This window comes from Mustela erminea, chromosome 1, assembly GCF_009829155.1.
Source record: "Mustela erminea isolate mMusErm1 chromosome 1, mMusErm1.Pri, whole genome shotgun sequence".
NCBI lineage: Eukaryota > Metazoa > Chordata > Mammalia > Carnivora > Mustelidae > Mustela > Mustela erminea.
Window position 1 is genome coordinate 123,336,299 of NC_045614.1, and position 18,168 is coordinate 123,354,466.

At 32.9% G+C, this 18,168-nt stretch overlaps 1 protein-coding gene across 11 annotated transcripts in view; it reads right to left on the bottom strand.

Moving 5' to 3' along the window:
• The window catches only part of NLGN1 (neuroligin 1), an 830,123-nt gene that overhangs the window by 429,090 nt on the left and 382,865 nt on the right, over positions 1-18,168 (bottom strand). For all 11 annotated transcript variants that reach the window (XM_032340946.1, XM_032340941.1, XM_032340925.1 and 8 more), the window contains one exon: positions 16,396-16,548. In XM_032340946.1, the coding sequence (XP_032196837.1) occupies positions 16,396-16,548 (153 nt within the window). The remainder of the gene's footprint in view (positions 1-16,395; positions 16,549-18,168) is intronic.

An 18,168-nucleotide genomic window follows, 5' to 3' on the forward strand; every position in this document is an offset into this window, starting at 1 on the left:
CTAGAAATATAGGCCTAACTCAAAGAGCAAGAAAATCTCAATCTAACTTCACACCTAAAGAAACTAGAAAAAGCAGAACAAATGATATTATACATAGAAAACCCTAGAAACTCCACCAAAAAACTATTAAAACTAATAAATGAATTCAGTAAAGTTGCAGGATACAAAATCAATTAATTAATATGAAAACTCTATTGTATTTCTATATGATAACAATGAAATATCAGAAAGAAGGGCTGCCTGGGTGGCTCAGTGGATTAAGCCTCTTCCTTCGCTTGGGTCATGATCTCAGGGTCCTGGGATCGAGTTCTGCATCGGGCTCTCTGCTAGGAGAGAGCCTGCTTCCTCCTCCCTCTCTCTCTCTCTCTCTCTGCTTGCCTCTCTGCCTACTTGTGATCTCTCTCTGTCAAATAAATAAAACCTTTTAAAAAAAAGAAAAAAAAAAGAAATATCAGAAACAGAAATCCAAAAAAACAATTCCATTTATGATTGCATCAAAAGGAATAAAATACCTAGGAATAAATTTAACAAAGAAGGTTAAAAATATGTACACTGAAAAATATACAGATATTGATGAAAGAAAACACAAATAAATGAAAAGATATTTCATGCTCATGGATTAGAAGAATTAATACTGTTAAAGGACCTATTCTATCCAAATCAATCTATAGATTCATTGCAACCTCTATCAAAACTCAAATGGCACCTTTCACAGAAGTAGAATGAATAATTCTAAAACTTGTATGGAACCACAAAAGACAGGGCACATTGAAAGCAATCTTAAGAAACAACAAAATTAGAGGTATCATGTTCCTGGATTTAAAACTATATTACAAAGCTATAATAATCAAAATAGTATGTTTTAGCATAAAAAAACCACATAGATCAATGCAACATAATAGAGAACACAAAAATAAACCCATGCATATATGGTCAAGTAATTTATGCAAGTGGAACCAAAAATATACAATGGGAAAGGGACAATCGTTTAAATAAATGGTGTTATTTCTGTATTGGTGGTGTAACTGTCTCCAAAAAACTGAACAGCTACCTGCAAAAGAATGAAAATGAACCACTATCTTATACATTATGCAAAAATTATCTCAAAATGGATTAAAGACCTGGATTTAAGAAACCATAAAACTCCTAGAAGAAGACATAGGCAGTAAGCTCCTTGACATTGGTCTTAGAGATATCTTTTGGAAGTGACTCCAAAGTTAAGGGCAGCAAATGCAAAAATAAACAAACGAAACATCATAAAACTAAAAAGCTTCTGGATGGCCAAGGAAACCTTCAACAAATGAGACAATCTATTGAACAGGAGAAGATATTTGCAAAGCAAAAGTCCGACAGATATGTGAAAAGCTGCACAATATCACTAATCTTCAGGGAAATGAAAATAAAAAACATAATGGATATCACCTTACACCAACATATGGTCACTGTCAAAAAGACACAAATGTTAACTGCTGTTGAGAACATACAGTAAAGGGAGCCCTCGTGCACTGTTGATGGAAATGTAAACTGGTGCAGTTATTACGGAAAACAGTATGGAGGTTCCTCAAAAAATTAAAAATAGAATTACCGCATGATCCAGCAACTCTACTCTTAGCTGTTTATCTAAAGAAAATAAAAACACTAAATTCAAAAAGATATATGTACTCCTATGTTTACTGGAGTATTATTTTCAAAGCCAGTACAGAAACAACCAAGCTGTCCACTGATAGATGAACGACTAAAGAAGAATGATTACATATACGCAATGGAATACTACACAGCCATAAAACGGAATGACATCTCACCATTTTCCACAACATGGATGAATTTTAGGGGTATTAATGCTAAGGGAAATACGTCAGACAGAGAAAGACAAATACTGCATGATTTCACTTATATGTGGAATCTAAAAGCAAAACAAACCAACAAAACAAAATAAAACCCATATTCATAGATAGAGCAAATTGATGATTACCACTGGGGAGAAAGACTGGGGAAGATGAAATAGGTGGCGGAGATCAAGAAATACAAACTTCCATTTATCAAATAAATAAGTCATGGGGATGTAATATACGGCCTGGGCAATATAGTCAATAATATGATGACAAATAATAACTAGACTTATTGAGGTGTTTATTCCATTGTTGTAAGGCATGTTGCAAATTACATGAGCCAGCTTAGGTAAATGTGTCATTTATGTTATCTAATTACAATAACACTCACAGTCACTGGACGGGGAGGGCAGTGGCTTCAAAAGATTTCTGCAAATAAACTACAGATTGAAGATGTTACAGGTACCAATATGTCACAAAAAGGACAAAGCTGAAACTTTTTGTGTGTGAAGTCACCTTCTAAGGTGGAAACTATGACAATTTAATCCTATCTGACAAGAATTTAGTCTTCAGAACCATCAGGAAGATTGTTATTTTGTTTAAAATACATTATGATAACATTGAACTTCTCCTTAAATGTGTACTTTGGTGTCTCTCTAAATCATCTTCTTTTAGCTCTAACAGTCATTAAAACTAAATACTAAATGATTTTGGAAACAGTCTTCCAAATCTCTGTATAACAAAATGTAAAACTGATATCTTAAAAATAATAAGGCCTGTTTAAGCATATAGCTTTAAATTAAAAAGATGTGTTTAAAAAGATGAATAAGCACCCAAAACTAATGTAACATTACACATCAACTTTAGTTCAGTTAAAATAATTTTTAAAAAGATGAATAAGATAACTCATTATTTTAAAGTGCTGTTTCATCTTCAAAATTTCCATCTTCTGTGTATTTTTATAATATATAACCCATTAATACCATGGTATATGGAATATAATTTATAGATATATTCATGAGGGTTCTTGCTTCAAAAATTCACCTAACAGGTGACTATAATAAAAAAAAAGCAAAGTAACTACAGTCTGGAGCTGTACTGTCCAGTAAGTAACCACTGTCCACATTAGACTATTGAGTACTTGAAATGTGACCTGTGTGATCAAAGAATTGTAATTCTAATTTTATTTCATTTTAGTTGATTTAAAATTTTAAGAGTAAAGCAGTGTCAAGTATTGTTTTCTGACACAACTGTATTATTTTTGCAGGACCACTTTATTCTGTTGGAAATGTAGCATCTGAATTGAGATGTTTCATAAGTATAAAAGTATCTTAATGAGTGAAAAATGCATAGTGTTCCATTAATAATTTTATGTCGATTCCATCTAAAATTGATGAGATTTTGGCTGAATGGAATATTAGGCTAAGTAAAATAATTTTTAAAAGTAATTTTGTCTTTCTTTTTACTTTTCTTTAATGTAGCCACTATAAAATTTAAAATTACATGTATGACTGCATTATATTTCTACTGGACATCTTGTCCAGAAGCAAAGTGAATAGGGAGGTTTCTAAAAGGAATAAAGATTAGGTCTGTAAGTTTTGTAAGATTCAAGACTAGAATAATAGATCAATTCTTTAAACTATAAAAGATATACACATACACAAAAATTTAACAAAAGGTGAAGATATTTTTAATTGGATTTTATAGAGCTTACTGAAACCACTGACATATAGCATTAACTCCCATGATATTACACTGTAATTACCCAATTTTAATTCTATTTCAGAAAAAAAAAGATTTTTTTTGCTTCTATGTAAAAACTGGACCAAAAGCAAAGGACAGGAAAGAGAAAAGAAGAAGAACATAACAAGTTGATCTTTTTAAGAGAGTGACAGAAAACAACAAATTTGGGTTCTTGATCATATGATTCCATTTTTAAAAAAGAAAATAGTAAATTATCCCCTCCTCTTAAAAATAGCAGATGATCTGGGCCAGCCACAGAAAAGCTCTTCTTTATAGAAACCTACTGACTCAGTCTTTCCATACTTATCAGTTAACTAAGTAAAATAATTGGTAGTTTTCTCATACAAAACAAATATCCAATTAGGAAATTTACCAATAGAATACATAATAGCGTAGTATGAAAATCCATCTCTCTACGTGGCTTTATTTTCAATCTCCCCTGCCCCCACCTGCTCTGAATCTGAAAGATCCCTTTCACTGGACTCCAGTGACAAGCAGAGAAGAGGTAACGCATAGGGTAGGTGATTACAGGTAAATAAAACACACTTAAAAAAAAAAAAAACACACACACTTAAGTATGATGCGTGACCAAACTTAAACAACAGGATTTTGGCTGCTTATTTTTAAACATTTCACCATAGAATTCTATTTTTATAATTGTCCCCTAATATGAACTCCCACATGAGAAAATTCTTTTGAAAAAATTAGTGCTTAGAATACCTCTGATTTCTCTGAAGAACTGTCATGTTTTACATCCCTTCTGATAATGAGAAATAAATAACTCTTGGCAGAGTTTCCAAATCAGAGTGCAAATCATCAACCTAGAAATGTTTTGAGATTATGCTTTCTTGTCTTTGCCAGATCTTCTCTTTTCTCTAGACTTGATTCATTTTTATTGTAATTTTATTGTATATACTCTCGTAACCTGTCACAAATACTCTCTGGAAAATGGAAAGGTAAAAATATGTAAGTTTATTAAATATACAGTTAATTACCTTTCTTAATATCACAATTATACAAATTATGACAAAATATTATTAAGAAAGTATGTGGATAGTACTCATTTGCATGCTGAATTGTCTGGGACCAGGGAAAAATTACACATGCCTGATGTCCTTCTAAACATCTTCTAGAAAATAAACCCGAATATGAACTGTAGACTATAAACTGTCTGCTTTTGTAAATATTACAGATGAGCTTTAAAACAGAAGGGTCAAAAACACACTCTGAAAAACATATTTCTTATTGACTTTAGACAGATTCAACTATGATATATTTCAAGGGAAAACACTACCTAGTTAAGCAATCTTTTTATTTATGTTAAAAGGAAAGAATGCATATTTCTTAAAGCTTATTTTCATTCAAAGTCAAAAAACTTATTTCTAGCATAACTAAATGACAAAAAATCATGACATATTCTTTTCTGCCAGGAAAAAAATGCTGCAAATTATAATGATATTAACACAAATTTTTTAAAATAACTTACTTCTGTTTGAATATGTTACATAGTCTCTTACGAGAACTGAGTCTCCTAGAAAAGGTACTGCTTTGCAAAGCTCAAATGCAAGAAACTAGCAAATATCAGGACAGAAATTAATATTTCTCTTGGATATGTCTTTCTCAGGAATATGCCTCAGCTCTTCAAAGAAGTTTTTAAATGGTGACTTTGTCCATACATAGATCAGTTGAGAAATATAACTTGTCTTGTATTCGGAAAATTTTTCTAAGAAAAAAAATTAAATTTATAGTCCTAATGGTTCTGTTAGATAAAATGGGTGGGTATGTGAGTAATCAATAGCCAGTATAAGATCTCTCACCCCAACCTCTGTTTGTGGCAATAATTGAGCACCTATAATTAAATTCAAAACAGGTAAAGTATCAAAAGGCAAAATGAAAGAAACTACAAAATTGCTTTTTCCTTGACTTTGCAAAAGAACAACTTCAAACTGAGTTTAAAAACAGATTTCACAGCCCCTTCCATACATAAAATCAAGTTATCCTTTCTTTAATATTTTATGTATTTTAATTCAGACTTGTCTTTCATCACTATATTCACGTTCATCTAATGCCCACGAGCACCAACGTATTCACTCATCATATGCTACACAGGAAACATGATAATGCAAATCATCAAGGTATGATTAATTCAAAATTGCTACTCAGTTTAAAATAAATTACTGTTGTCATGCATTACGGCTCCAGTACCCAAGGCATCTCTCCAGAGAATCAAGGACTTTTTGTGCTACTGTTATTGGGGGCCAAGTATTACTACCATCAACAAGACCTTACCTCATCTATTGTGGGACTAGACATGGGACTAGACATGAGGCCTGGCATGCACATGGCTGGTACTCTTTACTACCCACATTCTCCACTATCAGTCATTCTTCGTACCTACTCTGTATCCTAGGACATACATATGTATGCTAAGAATAGGACAAAGTGAATTAACTTGCCTGTTTATTGATGACTTTTGAATTAGGTATGCAGAGCACTGTGTTAGGCTTGAGGAAATTGGAAAACCAGATTTCTATTTACTTTGTTTTTATTTTCTAGTTTGGGTGGCAAGGCATCTACAATATTAAGCAGTTAATACACACAAAATAACAAGTGGAGTTGGTTTTATGCATGCAGAAGTGAAGGGTAGGCTGTGTAAGCTGTGGAGGTAGGACAGAAGAAATAGATGAATCCAGCTTGAGGGAATTTTGTAGAAGGTGGGGCAATGGCTGGGCTATGTAGATTGGGCAAGGTGGGTGTATTTTGCCACCAAGCAGTTGGAAATGATCCCAGCAGCCAGTGAGGAGGCTAGCCTGGCTTGATTGTAAGGGACTTTCCAGAAACTAATAGAAGATACAGTTTGCTAAGAAGAGAAGCAACATACTTCAGCAGACCTAAAATGGCAGGAATATCTGGAATGGGTTCCAGAGTTGGTGAAAAATATTTAGAGATACAGAGCAGAGAAAAATTAAAGAAAGCTGGTGTTCTGTTACATCTTTAAGGTCTTTTTAAGGTAATTTGGCATGTAAATTTGGGTCTGGAGGCTCAGGGGTTAGCCAGAAAACCTGGTAATCAAGGTGAGTGGTTAGTAGCAACAGGAATAGAAATAAGGAGACAAATATAAGGTTTTTTTTTTTTTTTTTTTTAAATAAACTGTGTCAATTAAAAATAGAAAGACAAAGGAAAAAGGAACAATATCCAAATATTTATGGGAGTAAATTATTTAAGGAAGAACTTTAGAAAGAGAAAGACATTATAGGGTGTCCTGGCAGATGAAATTGCAGTATATTTTTTAAGGCAAAGTAGTGAGTGGATAGAATATCAAGAATCATGGCCCTAGGTCTTGGGAAGGTGGGGGCAGTACAGCTTTGGTTTCATATTGAGGGATCATCAGAGAGAGGAAAGGATCCTTTGAAAAAAATTAAACTAAAAAGCAAAATGCAAGCTCTCACTTGGTTTGGAACACACTGGAAAAAATCTGACACTGGGAGAAGATACTTGTATCTCCATTAAAAAAAAAAAAATCAGTTACACGACTAACTTACTACATTGCATGGCTATTCTAGGCAACATAGGGCAGGTGAGGGCGAAAATCTTCAGTGGTCTCTAGAAAGTCCTACAGTTATATTCTCATTCGATAGATCCACTAGTGAAGGACTAGTCACTCCTCTGGGATCCTTTCACTGTGCATGTGTACTTTACAAACCAGTTTTGCTCATTAAATGCAAATAGAGAATTGTGCCTGGTTGTTTGTGGGTGGTCTGTTTGTTTGTTTGTATTTCTGCATTTCTACCACAGCTGCTTGTTTAAATGGCTTATTTGGCTTCTAATCTTGCATCCTTTTAAAACTATTTCAAAATATTTTATCTGTTTTTTAGTATTTAATTTTGTAAATGCATGGTGGGAAAAAACCAAAAATCAAAAAACCACGACTATGCTAGTGTGAGAGGTACAAAGAAATGTTTCCTGAGGCCTTCATTCTACATTTCACTTCCACAAATATTCTTTCTCTTAACACCCTGATCTTTTTGGAAAGGACTTACCGAAATTTGTACCAATAGTTTTGTTAATTTGTCTAATGTCAATACACCTTATGTCAATATTTCTCCAGAGAAGAAGGATTGAGTCTGATTTTTGTTTTGTTTTGTTTTACACTGTGAGCACAGACGACCACCCCAAACTAATAGGAACCTATATTGGGCACTTATCAAATGCCTCTGAATTATTGAATGAATAAATGAAAGACTGAGTTAGATGATGACTTTTGCTCTGAAAAGGAAACTGAATATCTTTTTGTTTATGGTTTGTTAGTTGCAAACTTTTGAGTGCTGGAAAGTAGTTGTACAATTCTGGATCCAGAAGAACGCCTTGACTAGGAATGAAGGAAATTTTTATTCCAAGTTGTGAGGTCTTATTCCAAATGACTGATCTTAATACCTCAAGAAAATTATAAACCACATACTCCCAACTTCCTCCCAGAACTAATAAAAAACAAACAAAACTCATTTTTAGTCGACTAAGAGCTTAAATAAGGCCATATTAATAACATGGAAAGATAAATAAGGAGGCATCATAATACAGTAATTTATTGTGGTCTCTTATATTGGCCAGTCTCTGCAATAATACAGATCATATTGATTCACACTCCTTCAAAGCAGGAATTCAAAAGAGCTCTCCATAATACTGGTTTGATTCATTCCATTATTAAGAGATGTTAGATAATTAGAAGCAAAATAAGTCATTTAAATAAGCAGCTGTGGTAAAAATGCAAAATGTTGGTTTGATTCATTCTATTATCATTCATTCCACTATTGGCAAAATTTCTACATTGCTTTTTATATAAAAGACAGATTCCCATAGTCACCTTAGTCAGCCAAGGTTCAGCTGGTCCCTCAATCTTCTGTGAACAGAGTATCTGCCTTATTCACCTCTACCAAGCATCTCACTTTAATAAGGCACAAGCCATGTTTTTTGTATCCATAGCAGATTTTCAACGTTGATCAAAGTCTAGGCCTGCTCAACACACTTTCTGAAATGCAAATCTAATCATGCCACTTATCTGCTCAATGTTCTATCATTGTTTCTCATTGTTCTTAGAAGTCCTACATCTTTAATGAGATTCTGCATGGCCTGCTGCCTGTTTTCAACCTTATCTGACATTGCCTACCCCTTAGTCCAAGCATCCCATCCAAGTGTACTCAGCTCCTTTAACACACCGAACTTCTCTCTTTCTTTGGCGTTTACCCAGATTTTCCTCTGTGCCTAAAACTCAGCCTCACCCTCCACTCAATGACCACATTGGATTAAAACCTGCTGACTGTTTGGATTAACATTAAATCCATTCAACAAATATTTTCTGAACAAATCTCATGTGTCAGGTACTGTTTTAGGCTTTGGAGAGCCAGACTATAATAAATCAAACAATCCAAATATAAATAGGAAATAATCAGGTATGATCAACATAATGCAAAGAATTTTTTTAAAAAAGTACATGACTTGTGACGTGGTGGTTCTTGTTAGATTGGTTGAACATGAATGGTTACTCTGAGAAAAGATGTTCAAGCCAAGGTTAGAAGGGCAGGAATGAGTCCTAACACAGCTCTGGGGCAGGCAAAGCGAACAGCAAGTATAAAATATCTAAAAAGAGAATGAGTTTCGTGTGTATAAAGAACAAAAGTGGCTGGGACTGAAATGCAGAGCATTTTGAGATGAACTAAGATATAGATACAAGAGGAACAGACAAAGAGATAAAGATACATGATACCGATTTATGAAAGGTTTTGTTAGGTAGGTCAGGGAAGGAGTTTGAATTTTATTTTAAGTGACTAATGGAAAGCCAGTGGAGGGTGGTGAGCAGAAAAGTGAGCTGGTATAATTTACACTGTGAAAAGATAATCTGATTTTGCTGTATGGAGAATGGATTATAGGTATGGAGCAAAAATGAAAGAGGAAAATTACAGAAGTTCAAGGAGACTCAGCTTAGTTTGGTAAAGGGGGGAATGGAAAGAAGGAGGCAGATCCAGGATGTATGTTGGAACAATTCAGTAAGAGAAGCTGAACTGGCCATTGAACATAGAGGAGAGACAAATCAGGAAAAACCTACAGTTTTTACTTGATCATCCAGAAGGATGGCAGTGCCAGTGCCATTAGTACAGTATTGCGTTGAAGAGAAGACTGCCTGGTTAGAAGCCTGGCTTCACCACTTAATGCCTTCTGACCTGTATGACTTCAAATAAGTCCCTTAACCTCTCTACTCATGCACTTATAGAACTGGGAAAATAACAACTCTACCTCATAGGGTTATTGCGGAAATTTAATAATGCCAATAATACAGACTGCTTAAAACAGCTTTTGGAATACAACAAATCCTCAATGAGTGTGGCTACTATGATTATTGCTCTTGTTGCAGTTATTATAACAATCTAGATGTGGAAGATAATGAAATACACACCTGTGAAAATTAACATGTTTTAGCCACTAAAGTTGTTAGATAGCCCCATGGAGGTGTTGGTAGGCAGAAGTAGATAAATCTGGGGGCACCAGGGTGGCTCAGTGGGTTAAGCATCTGCCTTTGGTTAGATCGTGATCTCAGAGTCCTAGGATCCAGCCCCACATCAGGCTCCCTGCTGAGCAGGGAATCTGCTTCTCCCTATGTCCACCCCCCCCCTCCCCAGCTAACGTGGGCATTCTTTCTCTCTCTCTCAAATAAATAATAAAATATTTTTTAAAAACAAGTATATAAGTCTGAAGTTTTGAGGAATAGGCAGTCCTGAAGATACAGTTTTGGAAGTCACTTACAAAGAGATGGTATTTGGAGATTTAGAGCATTGCATGAAGTCCTCTGGGGAGACACTGAAAAGAGGAAATGGAAGGGAGCCAAAAATTCTGCTTAATGGCATTTCAACATTTAGAGATGGGGTAAGAGGAGAAGGAGGGAAGGAGGGTGAGAAGGCACAGACAGTGAGGTAGGAAGTAATCCTGGGATGATGCCAAGGACAAGCATGTTAAGAAGGGACTAGTTAACTGTCTCCTACACTGAGGAGAGATCAAGTAAGATAAGAACAGAGAAGTGGCCAGTGAAATTAACAAACTAGACGTCCTTGGGAATCTTGATAAAGGCCTTCTCAGTAGAATATAAGAAATTGAAACTTGAATGTCACTTCCTTTGAGAAACCTTTTCTGAGTGTCTAGAATAGGCTAGCACTTGCCATTTCTCTAGTACTTACCATCCAGGTAATTGTAAAGAAAGCTGACTTTGCATTAAATCATTATCTATGTAAAAGATATCATTTGTATAATTATTAATTTAATTTCTCTCTTCCCCAACAGCTAGTAATTTACTGGATGGCAGGGATCATGCCTATCATGTTTTTCACATTATCCTTAATAACTAGTAAAGTGCCTGATACATAATATTGCTCAGTTTATATTGAATGAATGAATAAATCAATGAATGGCTACACAAATGTACCAAAAATACACTTTGGGGAAAAAAAAAAAAACTTCTTTTAATTAACACCTACATTAATTGACGTGCTTACTTTCAGTTTATTTCTAAATTGGTGGCGTAACTAAATAATTGCTTTTATTGCAAACCACCTGATATCATTTGGGAGGAAGCAGATAAAATAGTGAAAAAATAGTCTACTTTGCCCTGTAACATTATTTGTCTTAAGTTTCTTTATTCCAAAATATAAATGATATCACTACTCTAGTAGCTCATTTTAGCAGTCAATCTAAAATTGATTACCATCCAGCCCTTATTAAAAACCAGTTGATATAAGATAATTGAGAAAATAAATCTATGGACCAAGTTAACTGTCCATTGCTTTCAATTGGTTTTTAGTTCTATCCTATTATAAGTGAAATCACCAAATATCTTCCTAGAATTGCACTTGGTTAGGTCTTTTGAAATGACATTATAGAAATTATGGGCATTTATTATTATGTCCTTGGCTTTTACAGAGGGTTAATATAAGTAATCATATACTGAGAATATCTGCATTTCCTAATGACATCAAAACTATCACATGGTTTCATATTGTTCATTGTTCCAAATAAAAACAAGCCATATGATAAATTTTGCTAAAGTATACTGAGAAAAAGCTGTGCATTTTTTATTGATTTATATGTAACAATTATGAAATTCAATTCACTATGCTTTTTATCCTTCTTCTAGGAAATTGAGATTTATATTTATATTCAATATCAATGCATGTTCATGGCTTAAGTTCCTATATCCTTTCTCTATAGTATATGTACTCCTTTATACAATTTATTTATATGTGTGCTTTTGTCACAAATTATCTCCACTTTTATGAAGTAGAAAGAGTATGAATAAATAAAGGGAAACTGAAAGAAAGTGCTTCTCTCTTCCCTTCAGTTAATCCCAGAGATAAATTGCGTTTCATGATCTCATTCAAATAAAACCAGTTCCATGAAGACATTTTGATTTGTCAAAGACAGCTTGCCTCCATTGTCTACCTCCCAGGAAAACATTAGGAACATCATATAAAATTCGGTATCCTATTATATACTACTCCCAAATATATGGTCACATTTAAAGATTTTTATTTGTCTGTTTTAGGACTTAGAGCCAAACTGAAATTAAAACAATGCAAAAAAAAAAAAAAAAAGACACAGCAAATACCAAGAATAATGACAAAACATTGTGCCACTTCAGAAGTTAATATGCTTTTCTTTTTAAATCATAAGCATCACCTAGACTTTACAAATCTCCTTGCTGCTAACCTCCTCAGATTCAAATATGGAAAAAAAAAAAAAAACTTGTTTTAAATGATTTAGCCCTATATGGCATTATAAAGTGAGCTAAAGTGTAATTCTACAAATATAGGCAGATGAACTTCAACTTTTTTTTTTTTCCCAGAGAGCCACTAGATTATTAAGTACAACACTAGGCTCCTAAAATTTGCCAAATCACATGGGTTAGAATTATGAACACATAATTGTCTCTAAAATATCCATATCAAGATAAAAGTAACATTAAACTTCCATCTGATAAAAGTCTTGTTTGCCTAAATTAGTTCTTAACAGTGGTATAAAACTTTTTCATTTTCTCTAAAAATAACTATTAACTTTATTCTAAATTTAAAGAGGCAGTTGAGACACATTTTTAATGCAAAATTAGTTCATGCATTTTTTTTCATTTTTGAGATTTGAAAACATGTTTGGATAGTTTCTATTTTCAAAACTGTTAATTGCACAATATCCCATCCTAATGGTGAGCAATTTATTTCTTATTTCCTTCCACTTCTCGTCCATAAGCATATATATTTATCCCATTTGCAACCATAATATTCAACATTATTTCCCTCCTTTAAGGGCATATAATCAAAACATTTCTCCCTAAATTTCCATTATGATAGTTTTATTAACTAATGTGATATAATTTTAAAAATAATTCTGTTAACAATTATGTCTTAATGTATTTTTTAAAACTATGTAACAATATGCTAAATAAGAGAGGATGGCGAGTTAAAACTGGCTGAGGAAAGAGAATGTATACAACCAGAAGTGAAAGTCTAAATGTTCGCTGGATGGATGAGCTGAATGAGATACAGTTACAGAGACCGCTCCGACAAAACAGGGGAAGCGAGAGAAGCAGGCAGTGCCCTGTACCCCCTTTCCTTTTTTCAACCTTATTAGCAGCTTTCTTTATGATCACTAATAGCATTTCCAATATTATAATAGGGGTAATCTATGTCAACACTCTAAAGGAAATCACAAAAGGTCCCAGTTGACCAACTAACTCCCAACTGTTTCTAGATTCATCAGAGCAATACTGTAATAGGAGATAATTTTTCTTCTATATCACTTCTACTTTGCAGTGAACAAAATTTTTTTTCAACATGCAATGCTTTAAACAGGAATCTTCCCTCTAGATAGCTGTATGAATTTTATTACTAAAATATTATCACATTTTTACTTATTGCTAATACAAACAAACAAATAAAGCCTGTAATATTTCTCCTCTGGGATGGCAAATTCAAATCAACACGAATTACATTACCTGTTTCAGACATCTTGATTTTTTTTCTGTCAGTCTTCAGAGAGCAATGGTCTTGCAATTAGACAAATTGTACATTGAACCCCCAAATTCATATCCTTTACACCAAAGCATCCAAATCAAAACATAGCTCAGGATTTCCTCTGTTGGGGGACCAAATCTTACTTTCGACTCTTTTCCAGCACTCGCCCAAATGAAAACTAAACAGCAATACTTTTGGATCCCATACCCAAGAAACCTTGGCTTACCTTGTTACTGTTATACAAATTATTAACAACAGCAAGAACCCTATAGTCTATTGTTGTCAGATGAGCTGTTGTTCTGGTTGTGGTATACCTCACATGCAAAGTATGCTGAAACAAATGTTTCAATAATTTATTTCTCATGAATTAATTCATTTAAATATATTTCACAAGGCCCAATACACATTTGAGGAACGAAGTGACTAGATACATACATTTCTTCCAGAACTAGTGTTCCAAAATGGACCTAAAAATGTTCACTAGCAGAGTTTTGTACTTTATCATATTGAGAGGTCTAGAAAGGACACTTGGTCCTTAATGCTGGTTATCAGGATATGATATGTTTAAGAGCAACAAAGGAGCAAACTCTAAGGTAAATCCTAAATTACAGTAGAGCAGAACAAATATTGAACTATTACTGAGAAAATCATCCATCATCAACACCAACTCTGCTTGCCATTATACAGACCAAGCAATTGACTGATTTCTTCATTTTTTAGTTATTGAGTCTATTCTCCTGCAATTCAGTCATTCAGGGTGTGGTATTTAGGGATAGAATATGAACATAAATATAGGATTCAAATTGGATTGAAGTCAGGCCCTTGTCAGTTATACATAAAAAATGGGCTTTATTTTTAAGGTTTGTTTATTTATATTTATTAAAATTTATATACTTTACTAAAATAAATATAAGGTTTATATTTATTTTAAAAAGCTTTATTAATGTAACAGTTCATTTTATGGAATCTTACTTCATATGAGTACAACTTCTAACAGAATGAGGCAACATAAGAAGGTCTGACTAAAAGACTTCTTTTGATAAAATAAATACATATGATTAAGTGGATGGTCAAGTCCTTGAAAATACTGCTGTACAGAATGTGGCATTTAATTTTAAATTTTCAATTGGCAAACTAGTCACCAATTCAGGATTTTTAACTCAAAAAATTCAGAAAAATATGAAAATAATATTAAAGCCACTAAGCTATAAAGAATACTATAATAAAATTAAATATATTAAAATATTGAAAATTCTCACTTTAAAATCTTGCATAAAAACCAAATGACAACACCGATATTTAAAATTAAGAAGATGATTATGAACATCTCTTCATACAACTTTCCAATATACAGTTTTCATTGGTGGGAAAACATTCATGCTTGCCCACTGAAATTGTAAGAACTTCTGAAGCAATGCCTGATCAGACACTATTTGGAACTAAAGTGTACTTGAAAAATGTTACAGAAATATTTTACACCTACATTTGCCATAGTATATCCATTATCCACCATATTCCAAATTCAAAATAACAAAGTAGAAACATATCAAGATTTCACTTTGCATTGCTAAAATATCTTCTTCCCCAAGACATACAAACTTGATCGACAAAAGCTATTGCTTTTTTTTTTAATATCTTAAGATTGACATGAAAATAGGCTTATAATTACATAGAAGTAACTAACACTGAAGAGGAAAAATAACTGCTCCTCAAAGACCAAAATATATGATATGAACAATACTATAAAAGAAAACATAAATTCTTTTTAAAAAATCTTTCAGAGATTAAAAGTGTGAGGTGTGCTTTTGTTGCAAATAACAGCATAAATTATACGCCTTTAAAAAGTATATAGTATGTGATAAGATTCTGAAAACAATTAAGATTAAAAAGATGAAATCTTTTATGATAAATGGTACTCTGTCAGCAAATATTCTTAACTAAAATACCATAATATATGTGTCTTATTAAATGATAAAGTAATTTTAGTCCCATAATTATGTCAATACTATAAAAATAAAATTATACAAGTAGGATATCAAGTTTACCTTTGAATAATGGGTTATTACATAAAACAATATGCCTATTTCAGAGTACTTGATATTTTACAAATAATATTTCCCTATAATTTTCTTCAAAACCAAGGATATCCAATTTGATTTTGTTTTACATGAGTATACATTATTGACTTGAACTCTTTATCACCTTATAAAATCAATGTTTTCCAAATCAAATAATTCAGTGTAAACACATTTAGACAAATATTTCTAATTATTACCTGACAAATCTTTTAAAAACCCAAACCTATACCAAAATGACAGAAAATGTTTTCACAAAGCCAGTCCATACACATATTCTCGAAGAGACTTATAAACTTGTTTTTTAAACTCGTGTCAAATTTCAGGCAATTTCATGGCATTGTAAAAAAAAAAAAAAAAAAAAAAGGAAGGAAAAATTTGTCCAGGGACTAATTCTTCTTTAGAAAGGCCCTGGAATTGTTGCCTTTCACAGGGCTATCAAGTGAAACCAGGGAAAACATCACTCAACAATGTGAATAATTTCACTATCTTTTACCTTCAAATTTTAAAATCAACCCTACCTGTCTTCCATCAAGTAATTTGTGAACGCACTTACAGAATTTATTAAAAATATCAAAAATTTTGGTTCAAAGAAAGTCAACAAGCATAGACATGAGTGAAACAAAGCAAAGAAAACAAAACAAATAAAAACAAACTACCACATACTTCATGGATTAATGGTGAAAAGAAGAGATTTCTTACCAAGCACCCCAAGTCGATAGTTGACTGTGATGACGATCACATTGCCATAACTTGCCAAGACACTGCCATCATATAAATTTCCAGTACCTTCCATATATGAGCCACCATGGATATACACCATCACTGGTTTGGGACCCCCACTGTCCCGAATATCTGAAAAACAAATGGTTGGCAATTGTCCTTATCCTCAAAAAACATACATAATGAAGCAGAGAATACATTTTCCATTTTAGGGACAAAAGAGAATGATTTTAATATAGTTCTTCAAATTGCTGTTTTGTTAAAGTGTTTCTTCAGCAACTCATATTAAAGCTACTAAGAAAATAGCAATAGGTATTCACTGTTTTCTAGCCAAAAATTCTGAATTATAAAACTTGGACATATTGAAAACGGGTGTGAAGTTTAGTGCTTTTTGATTGATTTCTAAAGTGACTGAAGAACAAAAAGGAGGAATGACAATGGGTCTTAGAACTAGTTTTTTTTTTTCAATGTCATAGACCTCATATGGAATTTATGAGCGATAGGCTAAGGACAATGTTATCACTGCTATTGTGAATAAAACACTCTGGTTCTCCATTTCTTATTTACCATAAAGGTTTTATTGAATGCATCATAATTATATTGAATAATTTATGCTCTAATTTGTGAACATAATTACGATACCGTGTTTTAGGTTCCAAAAGTTTCATTTCACTACTTAAATACCAACTGGCAGATGAATGTTTAGGCTGTATAGTCTGCACTTTTGTTGTTGTACGTAGGGTATTGTCACTTCAATGGTATTTATTCGTTAAGTCTGGGTTATCTGCTCACTCCACCAATCCCGCCCTCTGGAAGAAGAAAACAAACTAAATTATATTTTTCATCTCTTTGTGTAACTCCTGTACTCTTCCTAGTCCCATTTTCGCTCTATGATTTTGTCATGTAGACATAAAATAAAATACAGCTAAGACCAGATATAAAGTACCCAATTTTAAGGATGATGTTAAAGTGACTTTGACAGCTCTGACTTTTAATCAACTGCGTTTGCTTTTCTAAGACACATTCCCCAAATTTTGTAATTTTCAATAAGGATCTAGAAATAATATATAAGGGAACCATAAGATAATTTTAATTGGTATTAAAAATGCCCTAATTTCTAGAGAGGTAGGTACTTCACTTTATATTGGCATGGTTTTAACTAACTAGTATTAAAATATTATATATGTATGTATATGATTATGAATACACACACACACATCAAACATTACTGTTCTATAATAGCCCATTATGTCTTTTACCCACAATTGAAACTAAATTAGATTGAGTGTATTTTCTTTTTGTTAATGACAATATTAAAAAACACCATTTAAAAGTGTAGATTTGTTCCTTTGTTTCTGGCATTTTTTATCAAACTTAAATTCCTACATCTTTGCAACTGAGGTTTCAGCTTTCAGAATAGACTAATATAATATAAACTCATTGAAAAATCTGGTCATTACTTAGGTGCTGCTTTACATTTCCTATGAAAAGGTGACTAATATAAATGCCTCAACTTTTCTACTGCTATAATAGTGATTTCCTTAAACTAAAAATCCTTTTAGGATCAGAAATGGCAGCTCAACTCATTTGTCCAGATTTGCAAGTTAGGAAAACAGCTCACTGCAGAATTCAGAGACTTTTTTAAAAGCTTATTTTAAATTTAACTTAATACCAGTATATAAATTTACCATAATCCCCTCCTTCCTCTCCAAGAGTGTACTTGAGAAGACTGTCTTATTTTTAAGTGGTAAG